This window comes from Oncorhynchus gorbuscha, linkage group LG16 (genome assembly GCF_021184085.1).
Source record: "Oncorhynchus gorbuscha isolate QuinsamMale2020 ecotype Even-year linkage group LG16, OgorEven_v1.0, whole genome shotgun sequence".
Classification (NCBI taxonomy): domain Eukaryota; kingdom Metazoa; phylum Chordata; class Actinopteri; order Salmoniformes; family Salmonidae; genus Oncorhynchus; species Oncorhynchus gorbuscha.
In genome coordinates, this window is record NC_060188.1 from 78,119,596 (window position 1) to 78,139,707 (window position 20,112).

The 20,112-nt window shown below is 41.4% G+C and overlaps 1 protein-coding gene across 2 annotated transcripts in view; it reads left to right on the forward strand.

Annotated features, from left to right (window-relative positions):
• The first annotated feature begins 1,009 nt into the window (after window positions 1-1,009).
• LOC123999602 (unconventional myosin-Vb-like) overlaps window positions 1,010-20,112 on the forward strand; it is an 84,064-nt gene continuing 64,961 nt past the window's right edge. Inside the window, exon 1 of one of the 2 annotated variants that reach the window (XM_046305520.1) lies at window positions 1,010-1,251. In XM_046305520.1, coding sequence (XP_046161476.1) covers window positions 1,174-1,251 — 78 coding nt within the window. In that variant the 5' untranslated portion in view covers window positions 1,010-1,173. Of the gene's footprint in view, window positions 1,252-2,017; window positions 2,426-20,112 lie in introns of those variants that run through there. The other variant, XM_046305521.1, reaches the window with a different exon arrangement.

A 20,112-nucleotide genomic window follows, 5' to 3' on the forward strand; every position in this document is an offset into this window, starting at 1 on the left:
AGTTTGGCCAGGCTGAACCTGAGCTCAAGTTCAAGTCTCATAGCAAAGGGTCTGAATACTTATGTAAATAAAGTATTTCCGTTTTTTTAATACATTTTCAAAAATATCTTATGAGGTATTGTGTGTATATTGATTTTATTTAATCAATTGTAGAATAAGGCTGTAACGTAACAAAATGTGGAAAAAGTCAAGGGGTCTGATGTGCCAGTACTTAGCATGTTAATTAAGGTGTGAAACAGTGGTGCCAGAAATAAGAATTGGACTAAAAGCTTATTGTATCACCCAACTAGACTGACTGAATTTTAGTGCCATACTGCCATTGAGGCTATTGTTATGCTTAGACTCATCACATGACACATACCTTTTATGAAATACCAGTAGGCAGTTGAGCAGATGATAGGACTTCAGCGGTCAGTCTGACCTATCAGAACATGCTGTTAGTGGCATGATCAGGAAACACCCTTTCAAAGCATTGAGTCATACTAATTATCAGTGACGTTTCCCAAAGCAACCCATGGTGTTAGCCCCAACATTAGGATCACCTGCTGTTGCTGTGGAACAAGTTTAGTATACACACCTCTCCAAATGGACTGATGTGGAAAACATTTCACAAGTACTGACTGAGGAATATCTATCCATCTTGGTAACTAACTGTTTTAGGCCTTTTTCATAATAACACAAACCCTTGTCCTTATAAGTACGAGTTATGTATACCAGTTCGTTATGAACTTCAGTAGAATGCATACAAATTGTAGAACGTTAAAAAATATATATGTATTCCGATACAAGACCTGGATTGAATTTTTGGAAACCACATTGACAAATAACACATTTTCCTTTTGACCATCTGTGATCTTATCTATTCTCTTTAATGATTTTGATGGGTGGAATGTCTTTTGTCTAATTCCAGGTGAAGCCAGTCAACACCCCATACCTGCAGAAGGAGTGGTTTGGGAGTGGAGGAGTCATGGCCTGCTATTGGAACAAAGTGTTTTGTTCTGTCTTCTGCTCAGGCAGGCTTGAAATATTGCTCAAGCAAAGCTTCAACTCCCAGATAGCCTACTGGCAAGAATGTATTGAGAACAGTATGACCTGGAACATGGAATAATCACAGCTAACTCTGAATAGAGTAGCAGAATCTTCTAGTACATATCTAAGGAATATAACACCATCATGAAAAGGCAACAGAAAGAACCTAACACTATAGCGAAAAAACAAGAGGAGAAGATTGACTATGAAGTTTATTGCCAGGTAACATTTACATTTAAGTCATTTAGCAGACGCTCTTATCCAGAGCGACTTACATACGACTTTAGACCTACGTTACATGTTGTATTTTGTGATGTTGTTGATCATAGTGGGACTAAATGCGGGAGAGGAGGTATTCATTATGCTGTGTTTTATAAAGTCTAATGTCCCCAAATGTGTGTAATCTTTCAACTGTCACTAATATCAAAGTTCAAGCATTACATTTTCATAGGCTTCAGGAATCAGCCTAGTTCAAGTCACATATTGTACTACAATCAATTAGATAACACTTAGGACTTGTCAATGCCAGCCTTGAACTAAGTTACTGTCCACTGAGTTCAGGAAATATCTAATTAGATAAAATTATGGCATGAACTAAGGCTATATGAAGATGTTTCATTATTAGTTACCCCTCTCCAACTAACTAACTATAGGCACATCATGTTTATTAAGATTGTAGAATGTATGCACACATGACTGTAAGTCGCTTTGGATAAAAGCGTCTGCTAAATGGCATATATTATTATTTATTATTATTGTGTGGAGGAAAAAGGTTACATTTAATTAAGATTCATTATTAGGAACAACCCCCCTCCCCAAAATGTTTATTGTGTCCTGGTTATCCCCCCACTGGTCTTTCTAATTTAGAGTGTCGAATACATTGTAGTGCGCTGATGAGCCAGATGGGGTCTCGAGCGGACTCTGAACGTGCATGCGGCTCTGTAAATTGCCAGTCAACATGACTGAGTCCATGGGTATAACGGCGATTAACTAAAGGCAAGCTATTATTAAACTATTTATAGTGTATGTATTTGCACTTGTAGCCTACATTGGGCTGGGTAGCATATCCATATCAAGTCGTAAATCTTTGGCGTTTTTCATTTTTGAGGAATATGAGGGTGATCAAGCAAAACTGAGTTGTTCGACAACTCATCCAAGGGAAGACACCTGCGGTCACCAGGAAAGGGGTCAGAAGTGGCAAACACATTTAGCTCAACTCTGGAATTCGGGAATATGACAATTCTAATTAGATGAAAAAACTTTGAGATGATCAACAATGATGAGATATTATCGTTTATAAATAGTGCGGTGCTTCTCCATGCTCCCGCAGTTTCGTGATATTGTTGGAGAGTGCTCTTGTTGTTGGACCATGTCCGTAAACGAGTTATATTCAAAGGTGAGTGATTTGTACAGTCATTGGCTCTCTATACATTTGTTATCCTATTGCTATAGCTACAGTTTGATTTATTGTTACATCATAGATACATAATTGTAACATTTTGGGCCATCATATCTATAGTGACAATAGGATTGAATTGTAGAATTCGCCATTGTAGCGAATTCCCCGCTGCGATGTCCTGTATTTCAATGCAGATGAAATGACAAGTGTTAAATAAGAAATCGAGCCTCGAGCGCAGTCCCAGTGAGTCTTTCCTCGGATGTATCATTGCAGCTTGATTGACAGGTGTCCGAGCAAGTTTCGTTCTAGTATCGGGCTGTAGTCATTAATCAAACAGGTTTACACCTAAAACGAGTGTTTCTATTGGACAAATGCAGATCGGTCTCTCCCTGTTTCGTTCCGCATGCTCCCGTTTAAGAAACGTTTAGCAACAGAATTGGCGTAATGAATACGCCCCTGTTGTACTTGCTTATCTTCTAGCCCTGTGGACTACTGCATGACCTAGTTGTGTCCATAATAGTAAAATAAATATTTTTCAATACTGACAAGTCTTTTGCTAGAATAAATACTTTTTATTATTTTATGAAAGGAAAAATGAGCAAGCTAAACCATTCATATTCTGTGATTTGATCTCTCAGGCAACAGTGAGTTTTGAACATTGGGATAATTGCAATTTTTGCTGAAGTTGCTTTGTGAAGAAATTGGGTTGTGGTAATCATGAATTATGTGGATATTCTATTTCTGGAGGTAGTATACTGAATGCAGTAACACATTAGACAGCACTAGTTATCCAAACATGGGGCCCCCACAGTTGAATGAACATGCAACAATTACTTGAGCTGACACCAATACACAAATGTGGTCCTTTCAGATTCCCACTTTTCACTCCTAGCACTTACCCATTTCCACACATCTTTGGCTATCCATGATTTTCATTGAGATTGAATTAAGCATCTCCTGTTGATATACTCAAAAGCATAGAGCCTTTAGGACAAATGCTGACGGAAAACTGCTGATACCCTTTGTGGAATTTGTGATGTTTACAGTACAGACAATAGATATGCTACCGGCATACTATTTGACTTTGATTGATGTGTTTAAAATAAGTATTATGAATATTATGCCTAAGCAAAGAAATTGTATTTGGTTACCATTGTTATTATAATTCCTTGTGGTGTAGGCCTATGCATTGATTAACCTAGGATATTTGTGTGCAGCATCACCGGAATTACTCGTTTCAGGAAGAAACCTATTTAAATTGTTGAAAAAGACATGTCTTTGAAGTTATTGGATTGAGAAGAACAGAATCAGGTTACATACATTATTTGTCACTAATCCTCTAGTCTACATGACTCCAAATCCAGTTCCACATTCCACTGCAGAAATGACAAAAATAGCTTTTGTTTTCTTAGAACTCTTTAGAAACTTTTTACTTGTTGAGGAAATGGCTTTTTCAGTTACGTCTATTGTCTAAACATGCAGGTTACACCTATTCCTCAATATTGTTCTACTTATGTAGTAGTTACTTCCAATATTCCCTCTCTGGGACACTGGAAGTAATTAACACTATCTACGTTTCCCTTTACTGTGGGAATTGTGATCGAATCAATGCAAGTTTAGCCACTTTCAATGCAACATACCAAAACAAAACGATCTATGCAAGATATTTTCTTATAGGCAGAGCGCATTGGAGAAAGATTCTATTGCATTGACAGGCACGACTCAGGCCCATACTCTACACAGACCAGTGCACCATAACCAGTCAGAGCTGCTGTGTCCCTATCTGTAAATAGACCATTGCCATATGGATCTGTGTCATTCACTTTGAACTGGACTGTGTTACAGCAGGAGTGGTCGTGAGTAGATGCGCTTGTTTTGAGATGAGAGTGAGAGCTGCATGTAGCCACGTTCACATTTGTTCATAATCTTTGCTATTAAGTGAGTTATTAGCCGAGTTAAAGCAAATTTCTAGTTAGCAATGGGGGAGTGGTTGCACACAAAATGTGTGTGTCTAGCCAGCTTTGAAAAACAAGTCAGGTAAAGAGCTTTTTTTATTTCTTAAAGGGACAGTGTTGTATTTGGAGACGGGCTTGAATAAACTAAGTTGACATTAATATGGAGAGGGTAGCATAATTTGTCTGATTCTCTGTAATAATGGTATGGGAATAATAATGAATTTTATTTTGTAAAGTGGTTTCTTGCATCAAACAACAACATTTTCAGTCACCACCTTGTCTGAAGGACAAGTGTACAGGTGAATGTCAATCCCTACTGGCCTACATTGAACACCTCACATTGGCAGCTACTGTAGGCTAAATGATAGAACAGCTATTTCCATGTTAAAAATGTTATGGGATGCATTTTCTCCATTGTTTTATATGGTAAGCCACTCTGATAGGCCTACATTATGATCAAATAACCACAGTAGTACTTGGACACTGTTATAACTGTAACTTCAAGCATAATATCCTCAGTCTTCAAAGTTAATGCGCACCATGTGCATGAGATGGATGAAATCATACCTTGAATGCAGAACTCAGTGTGTCAGAGTGAGTAATGAGCTGTCGCCCACTCTTAGCTATGATGTGGGCGTGCTCCAAGGGTCAATACTGGGGCCCCTCCTGTTCAGCCTGTACATTAATGATCTGCCTTCTGTTTGTACTGGGTCTGAAGTTGAAATGTATGCCGATTATACAGTGATATATGTGCATGCAAAGAGCAAACAACAAGCTGCACAAGAACTCACTACTGTAATGGTCCAGGCTACAAAGTGGCTCAGTGACTCTTGTTTGCATTTCAATGTGAAAAAAACTGTCTGCATGTTCTTCACAAAGAGGGCAACAGATGCTACTGAGTCAGATGTCTAAGTGTCAGGGGAGAAGCTCCAGGTTGTATCTGATTTTAAGTACCTTGGCATCATACTTGATTCCAACTGCTCTTTTAAAAAGCAGGTGAAAAAGGTAATTCAAATAACCAAATTCAACCTAGCTCATTTCCGATTTTATTTGACTACAGAGGTAGCAAAACGGTACTTCTAATCTATAATACTCCCCCACTTAACATACTGCTTGACTAGTTGGGCCCAAGCTTGCTGTACAACATTAAATCCCATTCAGTCTCTCTACAAACAGGCTCTCAAAGTGCTTGATTGGGAAGCCCAGTAGCCATCATCACGGTTACATCCTCAGAAAGCATGAGCTCCTGAGTTGGGAAAATCTTGTGCAATACACCTACGCATGTCTTGTATTCAAGATCCTAAATGGCCTGGCTCCCCCTCCACTCAGTAGTTAAAAAAAAACAGAAATCCCAAACAAATGGCAGCAGATCCACAAGGTATGCCATGAGAGGTGACTGTATAGTTCCCTTAAGGAAAAGCACCTTTAGTAAATCTGCTTTCTCTGTGAGAGCTTCCCATGTCTGGAATACACTGCCATCAGACACACATAACTGAACCACCTATCACACTTTCACAAAAAACATGAAGACATGGCTAAAGGTCAATCAGATTTGTGAACATAATCCCTAGCTGTGTATTGCCGCTTTCCATGTTGTCTGTTGTCTGTAGCTTGTTAGGTGTGGAAACACTTTGTTGCTTTTATGGATTTTGTCTTGTTGCTTTTTGTGTTATGTTGCTCTGTCTGTATCCTATGTCTTGCTTGTCCTATGTTGCTCTGCTTGTGCACTTTGTTGTCCTTAAGCCATTTTGCCACAACTTTGGAAGTATGCTTGGGGTTATTGTCCATTTGGAAGACCCATTTGCAACCAAGCATTAACTTCCTGACTGATGTCTTGAGATGTTGCTTCAATGTATCCACATAATTTTCCTGCATCATGAAGCCATCTATTTTGTGAAGTGTACCAGTCCCTTCTGCAGCAAAGCACCCCCAGAACATGATGCTGCCATCCCCGTGCTTCACGGTTGGGATGGTGATCTTCGGCTTGCAAGCCTCCCCATTTTTCCTCCAAACATAACGATCATCATTATGGCCAAACAGTTCTTTTTTCCCTTCATCAAACCAGAGGACATTTCTCAAAAAGTACAATCTTTGTCCCCATGTGCAGTTGCAAACCGTAGTCTGGCTTTTTTTATGGCGGTTTTGGAGTAGTGGCTTCCTCCTCGCTGAGCGGCCTTTTAGGTTATGTCGATATCGGACTCGCTTTACTGTAGATATAGATACTTTTGTACTTGTTTCCTCCAGCATCTTCACAAGGTCCTTTGTTGTTGTTCTGGGATTGATTTGCACTTTTCGCACCAAAGTACGTTCATCTCTAGGAGACAGAATGCGTCTCCTTCCTGAGTGGTATGACAGCTTAGTGGTCCCATGGTGTTTATACTTGCATACTATTGTTTGTACAGATGAACGTGGTACCTTCAGGCATTTGGAAATTGCTCCAAAGGATGAACCAGACTTGTGGAGGTCTACAAATTTTTTTCTCCTGAGGTCTTGGCTGATTTCTTCTGATTTTCCCATGATGTCAAGCAAAGAGGCACTGAGTTTGAAGGTAGGCCTTGAAATACATCCACAGGTACACCTCCAATTGACTCAAAATATGTCAATTAGCCTATCAGAAGCTTCTAAAGCCATGACATAATTTTCTGGAATTTTCCAAGCTGTTTAAAGGCACAGTCAACTTAGTGTATGTAAACTTCTGACCCACTGAAATTGTGATACAGTGAATTATATAAGATGAATATTCTGTCTGTTAACAATTTTCGGAAAAATGACTTGTCATGCACAAAGTTGATGTCCTAACCGACTTGTCAAAACTATAGTTTGTTAACATGGATTTTATGGAGTGGTTGAAAAACAAGTTTAAATTACTCCAACCTAAGTGTATGTAAACTTCTGACTTCAACTGTAGATCATTTACTTACATTCAGTAATCTTGTTCTGATTTGTCATCCTGAGGGTCTCAGAGATAAAATGTAGCATAGTTGTGTTTGATAAAATGCATTTTTATATTCAAATGTAGGAACTGGATTCTACAGTTTGATCCCCTGCTGTCTTTTTGTCATTTAGCAGATGCTTTTATCCAGAGTTGCTTACAGTTGCAAGATGTCGAAAGCTATGAGATAATGCTGTAATGCTGCTCCATACATTATTTATTAGACTTGCCAGCAGTACTTTCCTGTCATAATTGGTAATAGGGTGGCTGTCAATGAGCCACTTGCTTCCGGAGCCAACTTAGAGACTTGTATATTCTAAAGGCTCTTTCATACTCCCACACATTTCATTGTAGACACCAGAAGACAGTGTTTTGGTCCGATTTGTATCGTAGCTGAAAGGAAGTTAACCATAAATGTACAGTGAGCCACATTAAAAAAGCAGTGAAGAATTTTTCCATGAAGCAGACACTTAAATAATAATTAGTTGGGTACTTATATTTTTCCTATTTCACACATGAACAAATTGGAAATTAGTTTTTTGCATATCCCACTCCCCCTGAGAGGGAGGAGGCAAGATCAGATGGAACCATTCTAGCCAATGAAAGGGCAGATACACGTGTGAACAGGCATGCCTCTGATATAAGTGGCCATTCCATTTTTCTTTGACCAAATTCAACACTCTCATTGACCTCCGTACAAAAACTCCTTGTTTTTTAAATAAGGAAAAACGCCACCTGCTGGAGAAAACAGATTTTAGGCCCTCTCAGGTACTAGTCATTGTGCTGACACACATCATAGCAGGGCGGGATATTAGCAGCACTGGAACGGGGTTTTCATCTTACCTGTGTGTGTTTACTTCACCAGTTATAAAGTGTATTTTTGAACCTGTGTCTGTTGTTTACTGATTTTCATTACCAGTTATAATAGATAAGATGATTTTTAACTGTTACAAAACACATTCATAATTCACAGAAAAGGCATAATGAAAAAATATTGTTTTAGCAATGAAAGTTTTCCAAATAACCTCTGTAATTTAAGATTTAAAAAAATAATTAAATCATAAGTGACATGTTTCTTTAATCAGTGTTACTGTCAGTGCACCATTTTTACTTTTGCTTTTGCAGATAAATGCATTGAAGTCGAATAGCAGGTTGGTTGTTATAACCTCTCAACCTTTAATCAGTGTTACTGTCAGTGTTGCTGTTGAAGTCCAGGTTGGTTGACTGACATGGGTACCGGTAGTAAAAGGCAAATTCATTTTAAAACACTCATTGTTAGACGTTACACAAAAAACATTACTTCATCAGGGTCACAAGGGAAACCGGTAGTGCAACTTTTTCTCACTGTTCTCACTATTCTCTGCTTCTCCTCCCCCCTATTTCCCTCCCACCCTATCACCCACCTATACAGGTGGAGCCTACTTCCAGAAACGTACCATCTATCTGGCTGTTGTTTTAAAAGGTTGTTTTATGTCTCTCTTTAGATTATCAGTATTGGTTGGAGAAGGCTGCCTGAATTGATGTGATAACAAGAAATAGAACAATACATTTGTAAAATGAATGTGCACCAGTTTAAAATGATAATTTCAACTACTACTATTTTGATTGTTGAAGCCATCAATTGTCCCATTAACAATCACCCATATTAGCAAATGTATTTAATTTCAAACTTCACATTTCTCTAGTATAGGCTTCTTATTGTTCTGAACGTTGTCAGCAAAATGCCTGCGATAAGTGATCGGTAGGGTCAGTGTTTTCCGGTTTATCATCCCGGCTCTACTACTATCACATCCAGTGTATTATTGAATATTCTCATGAATTCTTATGAATTAGATGTCTGACGTTCAGCTCTGATCTATGGCTGTGTGTTAGTTTTTCTGTCTCTTCTGTTCTGCATATTTAGCACATGGCCATGCGAGAGCGTAAACACACATTAGAATAATGAAGTTAAAAGACAGATCATCCATGTTTCCTTGTAGAGATCATAAACATCCTTGTGTATCTCTTCTGTGTTTTCGGACACCTACAAAGCAAGCAGGACCAACTCTTGCTCGATTGTATCGACCCAGTGCAGCAGCCGATGGTAATAAAAAAAAGGCAATTTCATTAAGTCTGCTGGAAGTGTGATGAAGTGATCAGAAGGAGAAGGAGAGGCAGGAAGAAAGTAGGGCTCAGCTAATTAGTAGTCAAAGCCATTACTAAGTGAATGGATGCAGGGTTATAATCTTATTCTATCCTATTCTCATTGAGCCTGTGTTTTGTACTCAACAATAAGCAATGGCATCACTCTTTCATGACCATGGGCTACATTGTCAGTTTGCTAAATAGCACTGACTGTGTGTATTACTCACAACAACAGCTGTTGGTGGATAGCAAATATACCAGCAATATTTTTTCCATGGCAAAAATTTAAAAAACGAAGCAGACCTAACCCTTTGGTCCTTTAAAAGCTGCTGTATGTAAAATATTGTGTGCTATAGCTTGGAAAATAAATACATTTGATTCTAGATGACAACATAATGATGTCTGTTTGCGACATTAGGGCTCTTTTCCTAAACATCTCATCTGCTTTGTGGTTTTTTTCTTTGCCACGATACTAACGAGTATCACAATACTGCTATCGTCCCGGCCCTACAATCACTCCAGGTAATGCTTTGACTACCCTCTCTGTTCCTCATGTTATGACAAAATGAGCTTTTAGCTATTGTGTCTCTACTAGGAAGAATCATGGTGTTACTATGTCCTTGTTTTGTTGATGTCTCCTATTATTTAGGCTGATGTCTGAGTGCAGAATCCCTTCTTTTTAGCTGAGCTAACTGCTTCTTTGTGATTGAATTCTGCTGAACTGTAGTAATGTGGTCTGTGATGCAAAACATACTGCAGGTCATGGGAGTTTCATTACCATATATGGTCCTATTGTTTTATAAAACATTTTTTACTTAACTAGGCAAGTCAGTTTAGAACAAATTCTTATTTACAATGATGGCCTACCCCGGCCAAACTTGAACGACCCTAGGCCAGTTGTATGTATTTTATAAAAATTGGGAACAATATTTCTAGGATAAACTTCTTTCCGCACAATATGCAGTTGGGTTTATTTTTGTTTCACAGTGGAAAAGGAAGAACTGGAAGAGAGGAGTGTAGAGGTACACATACTCAGCTGAGTGTAATTTAAAAACGTGTCATTCAGAGACATGCTTGGGGCTCATTACGATCAGTCTTCACTAAAGTTTCACCACAGCAGCGTTTGACATGGTAGAACAGACAAAATTTAAACTGCCTCCAAAATGAAATTCTCCCCAAATATGGTCACATTCATTGACAGCATACAATTTAGAGAAGACCTATAGAATACATTACAGATATGGGCCTATCTGAACACCACCACAATATCCTATCAACAAGGGTTAGTTGGCCATCAACTGTTGTTGATTTTGATTCTGATGACTTCTGTGTGAACCACATCTAAGGGCAGAGAGGATAGATTGGTTTGGTTTAGGATGGTGATGTATATGTTGAGACTAGAGGTCGACCGATTAATCGGAATGGACGATTAATTAGGGCCGATTTCAAGTTTTCATAACAATCGGAAATCGATATTTTGGGGCGCTGATTTCCAATTATTAAAATATATATATATTTTTATACCTTTTATTTAACTAGGCAAGTCAGTTAAGAACACATTCTTATTTTCAATGACTGCCTAGGAACTGTGGGTTAACTGCCTTGTTCAGGGGCAGAACAACAGTGTAACGGTTTTCTTCTGGTGAAAGAGAGGCGGACCAAAATGCAGCGTGATTAGTTTTGTACATCTTTAATAAAGATGAAAGTACAACAATCTACAAAACAAGAACCGTGAAAACTCAAAACAGCCCTATCTGGTGCAAACACAGAGACAGGAACAATCACCCACAAAACCCAACACAAAACAGGCTACCTAAATATGGTTCCCAATCAGAGACAATGACTAACACCTGCCTCTGATTGAGAACCATATCAGGCCAAACATAGAAATAGAAAAACCAGACACACAACATAGAATGCCCACCCAGCTCACGTCCTGACCAACACTAAAACAAGGAAAACACACACGAACGATGGTCAGAACGTGACAGTACCCCCCCCCCCTCCTTAGCGTCCCTTGAGTGGCGACCCTCGCCGCTAACCTTGGCCTAGGAACCCTAACAACGGGCCCCACTGGACTGAGGGGCAGCTTTGGACTGAGGGGCAGCTCGGGACTGAGGTAGCCCAGGACTGAGAGGAAGCTCAGGACTGAGAGGAAGCTCAAGCAGGTTGATGAATCTAGCAGATCCTGGCTGACTGGCGGTTCCGGCAGATCCTGGCTGACTGGCGGTTCCGGCAGATCCTGGCTGACTGGCGGCTCCGGCAGATCCTGGCTGATTGGCGGCTCCGGCAGATCCTGGCTGACTGGCGGATCCTGGCTGAATGGCGGATCTGGAAGATCCTGGCTGACTGGCAGATCTGGAAGATCCTGGCTGACTGGCAGATCTGGAAGATCCTGGCTGACTGGCAGTTCTGGCGGATCCTGGCTGACTGGCAGTTCTGGCAGATCCTGTCTGACTGGCGGATCCTGGCTGAATGGCGGATCCTGGCTGACTGGCGGATCCTGGCTGACTGGCGGATCTGGAAGATCCTGGCTGACTTGCGGATCCTGGCAGATCCTGGCTGACTGGCAGTTCTGGCAGATCCTGGCTGACTGGCGGATCCTGGCTGAATGGCGGATCCTGACAGACTGGCGGATCCTGGCAGACTGGCGGATCCTGGCAGACTGATGGCTCTGGCAGATCCTGGCTGACTGGCAGTTCTGGCAGATCCTGGCTGACTGGCAGTTCTGGCGGATCCTGGCTGACTGGCAGTTCTGGCAGATCCTGGCTTACTGGCAGTTCTGGCTGACTGGCGGATCCTGGCTGACTGGCGGATCCTGGCTGACTGGTGGATCTAACTGATCCTGGCAGAACTGGTGGCTCCTGGCAGACTGGCGGCACTGGTGGCTCCTGGCTGACTGGCGGCTCCTGGCAGACTGGCGGCTCCTTGCAGACTGGCGGCACTGGCGGTGATGGAGAGGAAGGCTCTGGCAGTGCTGGACTGAGGGGCTCTGGCGCCTCTGGACTGAGGGGCTCTGGCGCCTCTGGACTGAGGGGCTCTGGCGCCTCTGGTAGCGCCAGACAGGCGGAAGCACCTGTGTTGATGGGACAGAGAGACAGCCTGGTGCGGGGTGCCGGCACTGGTGGTACCGGGCTGGGGGGACACACCTCAGGGCAAATGCATTGCATACTACGCCAAATCAACTGCTCTCTCTCTTCACACTCCCCCAATTCTATTAACACCTCCTCGAGTGTCTCCTCATCTCCTATCCGTTCTCATCTCCTATCGGTTTTCACCTTGTCAGCTCAGGCATTCCAATCTTGCAAACGCACAGTTAACTAGTCCAATGCTCTAACCATTGCACGAGTAGAATGCCTGTTACGCGAACGCAGTAGAAGCCAAGGTAAATTGCTAGCTAGCATTAAACTTATCTTATAAAAAACAATCAATCATAATCACTAGTTATAACTACTAATCTAGTTTAGCAGGCACTATTAACCAGGTGAAATTGTGTCATTTCTCTTGAGTTCATTGCACGCAGAGTCAGGGTATATGCAACAGTTTGGGCTTCCTGGCTCATTGCGAACTAATTTACCAGAATTTTACTTAATTATGACATACATTGAAGGTTGTGCAATGTAACAAGAATATTTAGACTTAGGGATGCCACCCGTTAGATAAAATACCGAACGGTTCCGTATTTCATTGAAATAAGAAATGTTTTGTTTTCGAAATGATAGTTTCCGGATTCGATCATATTAATGACCAAAGGCTCGAGTTTCTGTGTGTTATTATGTTATAATTAAGTCTGATTTGATAGAGCAGTCTGACTGAGCAGCAGCAGGCCCGTAATCATTCATTCAAACAGCACTTTCGTGCGTTTTGCCAGCAGCTCTTCGCAAGCACAGCGCTGTTTATGACTTCAAGCCTATCAGCCTAATGGCTGGTGTAACCAATATGAAATGGCTAGCTAGTTAGCTGGGTGTGCGCTAATACTGTTTCAAACGTCACTCGCTTTTAGATTTGGAGTAGTTATTCCCCTTGCTTTGCAAGGGCCACGGCTTTTGTGGAGCGATGGGTAACGATGCTTCGAGTGTGGCTATTGTCGATGTGTTCCTGGTTTTAGCCCAGGTAGGGGCGAGGAGGGGGACGGAAGCTATACTGTTCCACTGGCAAAACTATAGTGCCTATAAGAACATCCAATAGTCAAAGGTACAAGAAATACAAATGGTATAGAGAGAAATAGTCCTATAAATACTATATTAACTACAACCTAAAAACCTCTTACTTTGGAATATTGAAGTCTCGTGTTAAAAGGAACCACCAACTTTCATATGTTCTCATGTTCTGAGCAAGGAACTTAAACGTTAGCTTTCTTACATGGCACATATTACTTTCTTCTCCAACACTTTGTTTTTGAAATATATTAACCAAATTGAACATGTTTCATTATTTATTTGACCCTAAATTGATTTTATTGATATTTTATATTAAGTTAAAAGGGGCAGCTTCGGACTGAGGGGCAGCTCGGACTGAGGGGCAGCTTCGGACTGAGGGGCAGCTCGGGACTGAGGTAGCCCAGGACTGAGAGGAAGCTCAGGACTGAGAGGAAGCTCAAGCAGGTTGATGAATCTAGCAGATCCTGGCTGACTGGCGGTTCCGGCAGATCCTGGCTGACTGGCGGCTCCGGCAGATCCTGGCTGACTGGCGGCTCCGGCAGATCCTGGCTGATTGGCGGCTCCGGCAGATCCTGGCTGACTGGCGGATCCTGGCTGATAATTTTATATTAAGTTAAAATAAGTGTTAATTCAGTATTGTTGTAATTGTCATTATTACAAAAAAGAAAACAAAAAAAATCGGCCGATTAATCGGTAGCGGCTTTTTTGTGGTTTTTTGTCCTCCAATAATCGGTATCGGCGTTGAAAAATCATAATCGGTCGACCTCTAGTTGAGACAGAGGAAAGGAGTGGCGTAATGGGTCTATGGGAGGTCACTTCAGGGTAAATGATGCTCGTGCATTCAGGTTTGATGTTGGTTTCTCAGGTGAAGAATGGCTTGGCAAAGTGTGTGGGTAAGCTATTATATGTATACTGGTGTGTTTTTAGGGGGTGGGTGGGACAGGGTGTGGCATCAGAACAGATGTCTTAAGCAAAACGACATCTTCAAATCTGTCACAAAGCAAGTGCAACTTTCCTTTTTAGATTGCACCCACGGCACTAATTATAAAGTTCTTAATTTTGCATTTCAACTAGTTTTTTGAAGAGTTTGAAATCTGGAGAATTGTTAATCATGTCCATGTTTAACCAGAACCACAGATTCTAACTAATCCCAGTTTAATCAGTGTGGAAATGGATCTGATGTAGGCCGTCTTTTGTTCACATTGGCAGAGGAACTTGGCTTTCCCCCTACTGTGTTTGGGCTATCAGTGTTGGTCCATAATTAAAGATGGTTTGATTGGGAACTAGCAAGGACAACTTGCAATTCCTCAGCACACCATCTGAGAAACATGATTTGGAGAGAACCAACTGCAGAGAGAACACCTGCCATTCAGTGTCCTCACTGCTCTAGCATCAAAATAGATTTTTCGCCAAGTGAGCTCCCCTTAGGCTTTTATATAAGACAGGGAAGAAATTATTACTTGCATAAATATGTTCTAAAATCCCTAATGTTCAATATTTCCCTAAATGCCTTAGCTTATGAAACAAACTCATAATTCAAATTTGAGTGTCAGCTCATAACTCATAATTTTTCTTAGCTCTGGGCTAAGCACCAGGCTTCTTAATAAAGGCATACACTACAGCACTAGGGTGGCAGTTAGCCTAATGGTTAGAGCGTTGGGCCAGTAACCGAAAGGTTGCTAGATCGAATCCCTGAGCTGACAAGGTAAACATCTGTTCCTAGGCAGTCATTGTAAATAAGAATTTGTCCTTAACTGACTTGCCTAGTTAAATAAAAATACATTTAAAAAAAGTACTACTACAGTACTCAGTAAGCATAACTTACATACCATAAGTATGTTTCGTTTGCTTTGTTTTGTTATTTTTTCTAAGCCATTCCGTGGGTCGTGGGACACGTAGAGGTCCATTGTGATGCTAATTGAATGAGATGGGAGCAGTCAGGGGGCCAGTCCCCCCTCCCTCAAAATCAAGAAATGTACTTATCAGGAGTATCAGCCAAATCAAATCACATCTAATTGTATTAGTCACATGCGCTGAATACAACAGGTAGACCTTACAGTGAAATGCTTACTTATGAGACCCTAACCAACAATGCAGTTAAAAAAAATATGGATAAGAAATTAAAGATCAGGCTGTTGATTGTGGCCTGTGGAATGTTGTCCCACTCCTCTTCAATGGCTGTGCGAAGTTGCTGAATATTGTCAGGAACTGGAACACTCCGTCGATCCAGAGCATCCCAAACGCAATGGGTGACATGTCTGGTGAGTATGCAGGCCATGGAAGAACTGGGACATTTTCAGCTTCCGGTAATTGTTCCCCATCCTTGCATCGTGGGGCCATGCATTATCATGCTGAAACATGAGGTGATGTCGGAAAATTAATGGCACGACAATGGGCCTCAGGATCTCGTTATGGTATATCTGTGCTATCGATAAAATGCATTTGTGTTTATTGTCTGTAGCTTGTGCCTGCCCATACCATAACCCCACCGCCACCATCAGGCACTCTGTTCACAACTTTGATATCAGCAAACCGCTCGCCCACACAACGCCATATACGCTGTCTGCCATCTGCCCGGTGCAGTTGAAACCGGGATTCGTATGCAAAGAGCACACTTCTCCAGCGTGCCAGTGATCATCGAAGGTATGCATTGTCCTCAATGAAGTCGTTTACGACACTGAACTGCAGTCAGGTCAAGACCCTGGTGAGGATGACGAGCACTCAGATGACCTTCCCCAAGATGGTTTCTGCAAAACAACAGTTTGTGCAAAAGATTTTTGGTTGTGGAAATCCACAGTTTCATCAGCTGTTCAGGTCGTTGGATGTGGAGGTCCTAGGCTGGCGTGGTTACATGTGGTCTGCAGTGGTGAGGCCGGCTGGACGTAGTGCCAAAATCTCAAAAACAACGTTGGTATAGAAATTAACATTGTAATTCTCTGGCAACAGCTCTGGTAGCCATTCCTGCAGTCAGCAAGCCAATTGTATGCTCCCTCAACCTGAGACATCTGTGGCCTTGTGTTGTATTACAGAACTGCAGTATTTAAGAGTGTCTCTTTATTGTCCCCCAGCACAAGGTGCACCTGTGTAATGATCATACTGTTTAATCAGCTTCTTGATATGCCACACCTGTCAGGTGGATGGATTATCCTGGCAAAAGATAAATGCTCAATGACAGGGATATAAACAAATTTGTGCACAAAATTTGAGGAGAATAAGCTTTTTGTGCATATGGAATATTTAGGGATCTTTTATTTCAGCTCATGTTGCATTTATATTTTTGTTCAGTAAATTTCAAATTTCTTCAAAGGTCCAGGCCTGCAAGAAGAAATGATAGACTCAAAAGGACACAGGGAGGAGTTGACTTAGGATGACCCTGTTGCACCCTTAAACTATTTCTCAGTCCGATGTTCCATCTATGACATTTGAGAGGCAATTGTGAATATTGTCAAAATTAGACTGTGGAATTGTTGTTTCTCTTCCTATCTAACTACGGCATGCTGTGATAACTGAACATTCATTCTCACTGTGGTACAGTATGTGCTTGTAATTCTCTGAAAGGATTTTGGCTACTTGATTAATGATGTTTGTCCAAACTTACAATAAGCATTTGGAAATAAAGTGTTGTGATGGACTGTTTGCTAGGATAGACTAATGGTCCAGTTTGATGCAAAAGCTGCATGCATACTGTTGTTGCCTCTGTGGAAGATGATTTATGCCATGTTACAGGGCTTTCATCTTGTTTGTTGTTATTCTCAATGCTTTCGACCTGAAGAAAATCACATAGCAAAGAGCGGAGCGAAGGAAGGAAAATGCCATAATGCCAGTACCAGAAATGGAATGTAAACGAGTGAGAGAAAGAGGAGGAGTAGAGTGTAAAGGGAGTTTTACAGTACAAATCAAGTTAGTCTCAATCAATGCAGCTGATTTACTTCAGCACCAGTGAGCTCTACTTATAAAGGTAGCTACTGCTGTTATTCCTAAGCATTACAGTTGCTTACACTGCTACAGCAGGGGCTGCTGTCATGGCTGGCACAATTATTGTATTATGGATGAAAACCACCATAAAAATAAAATAGCCATCTTAACAGTTTTTGGGGGGATGGAATGAACAGCTGACTGAAGACAGGACAGCAGCAGTGTCACGTCATCTGGTTTGATGGCAAACAGTTGTGATGCTGCAGCAGCCCAGTTAGTCTCTCTCAGCAGTGTAAACATTACAGTCACATACAGTATGGTGTCCGCCCCTAGAATGTTGCCCAGTCTGGGTAAAGGCAAAGACCACTGAGAGAGACTCACTGGGCTGCTGCAGAGCTAAAACTGTTTGCCATCAAACCAGATTACATGACTCTGGTCTGACACTGCTGCTGTGTGATTGGCCCGAGCAGCCAGGGGCCGAGGGAGGTGAAAAGGGCCGCCAGCAAGTTTGAGTTTTTGATCATTTTTATTATGCGTTTCCGTAATTTCATGCAGACAGCTGACTAATGGATTGGTAGTGGTGAAGGATGTACCAATAAAGGCACAGTAGATTAGGTGATGGGTGATTATACTGTACATACACAGTCAAATTAATTTATTCAGGAAGGGAGGTGATTTCAGAAATGTCTTTTACAGTAAGGGTCAGTATTCCCACAATTACTGTACGATCAAACCATGATGACACAGCAGGCATCTAGGCAGTTACCTGATAAATCAATCTCCCCTCTAAAGTAATTATGTTCCCAAGAGGCTGTGAAGAGTGAAATGGATGGACCCAGCATTGATTTTGTGGAGTCAGAGTTGTGTCCTTGAACTCTGTTAGTCTGTGTCCTCCTGTAGGCCTCATGTCCTGCCGTAGGCCTCATGGCAAGTTTCTTGACTCAAAGCAAAAGACAATTTACAGAGTTTTATGACATAGCTCCCAAACCTTCCATTGTGGCTCGTCATTCACCAACCTATCCTAAACGCAACTGACTTTGAGGTTTGAACAGTAAATGTTAAAAGTTTCTCCCCCCAGTTTAGACTAACCATTGATGAAATAGTAACGTTAGTAGGTTGGGTTGTGCTTAGGAAAATGTGACATTTAGAAGTCATCAGTGATGCAGTAGTAGTCTCTCTAGAGTCCAGACAGACTGGTTGCATCCCATAATGTGCCAATGTGGTCTGGGATTTCAGATAATAATACAGTAGTTGAAGGAAGCCACTGAGGCAGAGCGTTAAAAGACTCTTGTCAGGATCAAAGTGAAATGACTCGGGTGTGTCCCTGAAATACCTTGTGGTCTTTGAAAGGGTCTGTAACCTGGAGCTCCGGGCCTGATGATGACTCTCCTCCGGGCAGATTCATCCTCTAGTCTACACCATCCTTAACTGGACTTAGAGAGGCTCTGAACTCTGAATCACGTCCTCATTGTGTCAGTCTGAATCTCACACACGCTCCTGGTGATGAGCTGAGTGGAGCATTCTACTGTCTCAACCCAAACCCACAGAGGCAGAGCCAGGAATAACTGCAGCAACCGCTGTTGACTGTATGTCTGCTCTGTTTTACAATCACATGGTCCAAACGTTCAGGTCTTCATCCAATCTGTAGGATAGTCAAATTGCCAGTTCAGTGGCACTTTGTCAAAATCCAGAGAGGGACTGAGCCTTTTCGTTCATCCTTTCACTTAGCATCATCGTGCTATTTATAAATGATTCTATTTAGTCTATTTTGTAGGGCCACTGTAGTCACTCAAGACTATGTAGTGGTGGATTCTTGCATTTCAGTGACAGACAAGTGTGATTTGGATTAGGAGGTTCATATGCACAGTAATGCTGAAGTAAGTTATTTGCATCAATGAGTGACTGAGATGGGGTGCTTCAGTACCGCTTTGTAATTATTTGTCAGTTTTAGATATTGTTTATATCTAATTTCATGGAAAATTATCTTACTTCCAATAGATGGGGTTTTGGAAAGAGGCTTTCAGACAACAAAGGCCTACTAAGGACGAGCACTTAGTGAAAGTTTGCCATGGGATTTGAAATATGGGACTATATCTCTAGGTACTTTGTTCTTTTTCAAAGAAATAACTTAATGGCGATCTAGCTTTTAATTCAACAGTATCAGAACAGGACTTATGCAGTTGCCTAAAGTCCTGCTCTGATACGTCATTCAATTGAGCTAATAAGTAACACTGACATTTGAAACCCAACCTTAGGGAATGGTACTGCACAGTTACCCTTTCCAAATCCTTTCTTTTGTTGATGTGCAATTAGTGTAATAGCCTCTTCATATGAAGAAACAGTGTATGAAAAGAGTAGGCTAGTAAGAATTCCTCTTGCAGTATATGCCTACAGTGGTGCCCAAAATCTCCTCAATCATTCTGCCAATAATGATTCAATGGACAAGTGTCAGGGTGTCACAAATGCTTACAAACATCTTGCATTAACTAAACATCTCCCCCTTCCTCCCGATCTCTCCCATCCTTCTTGTGCTCTTCTACCCTAGCTCCATCCCTCTCATTCTCTCATGTTTCCTCTACTGACTCCTCCCCTGGAGAT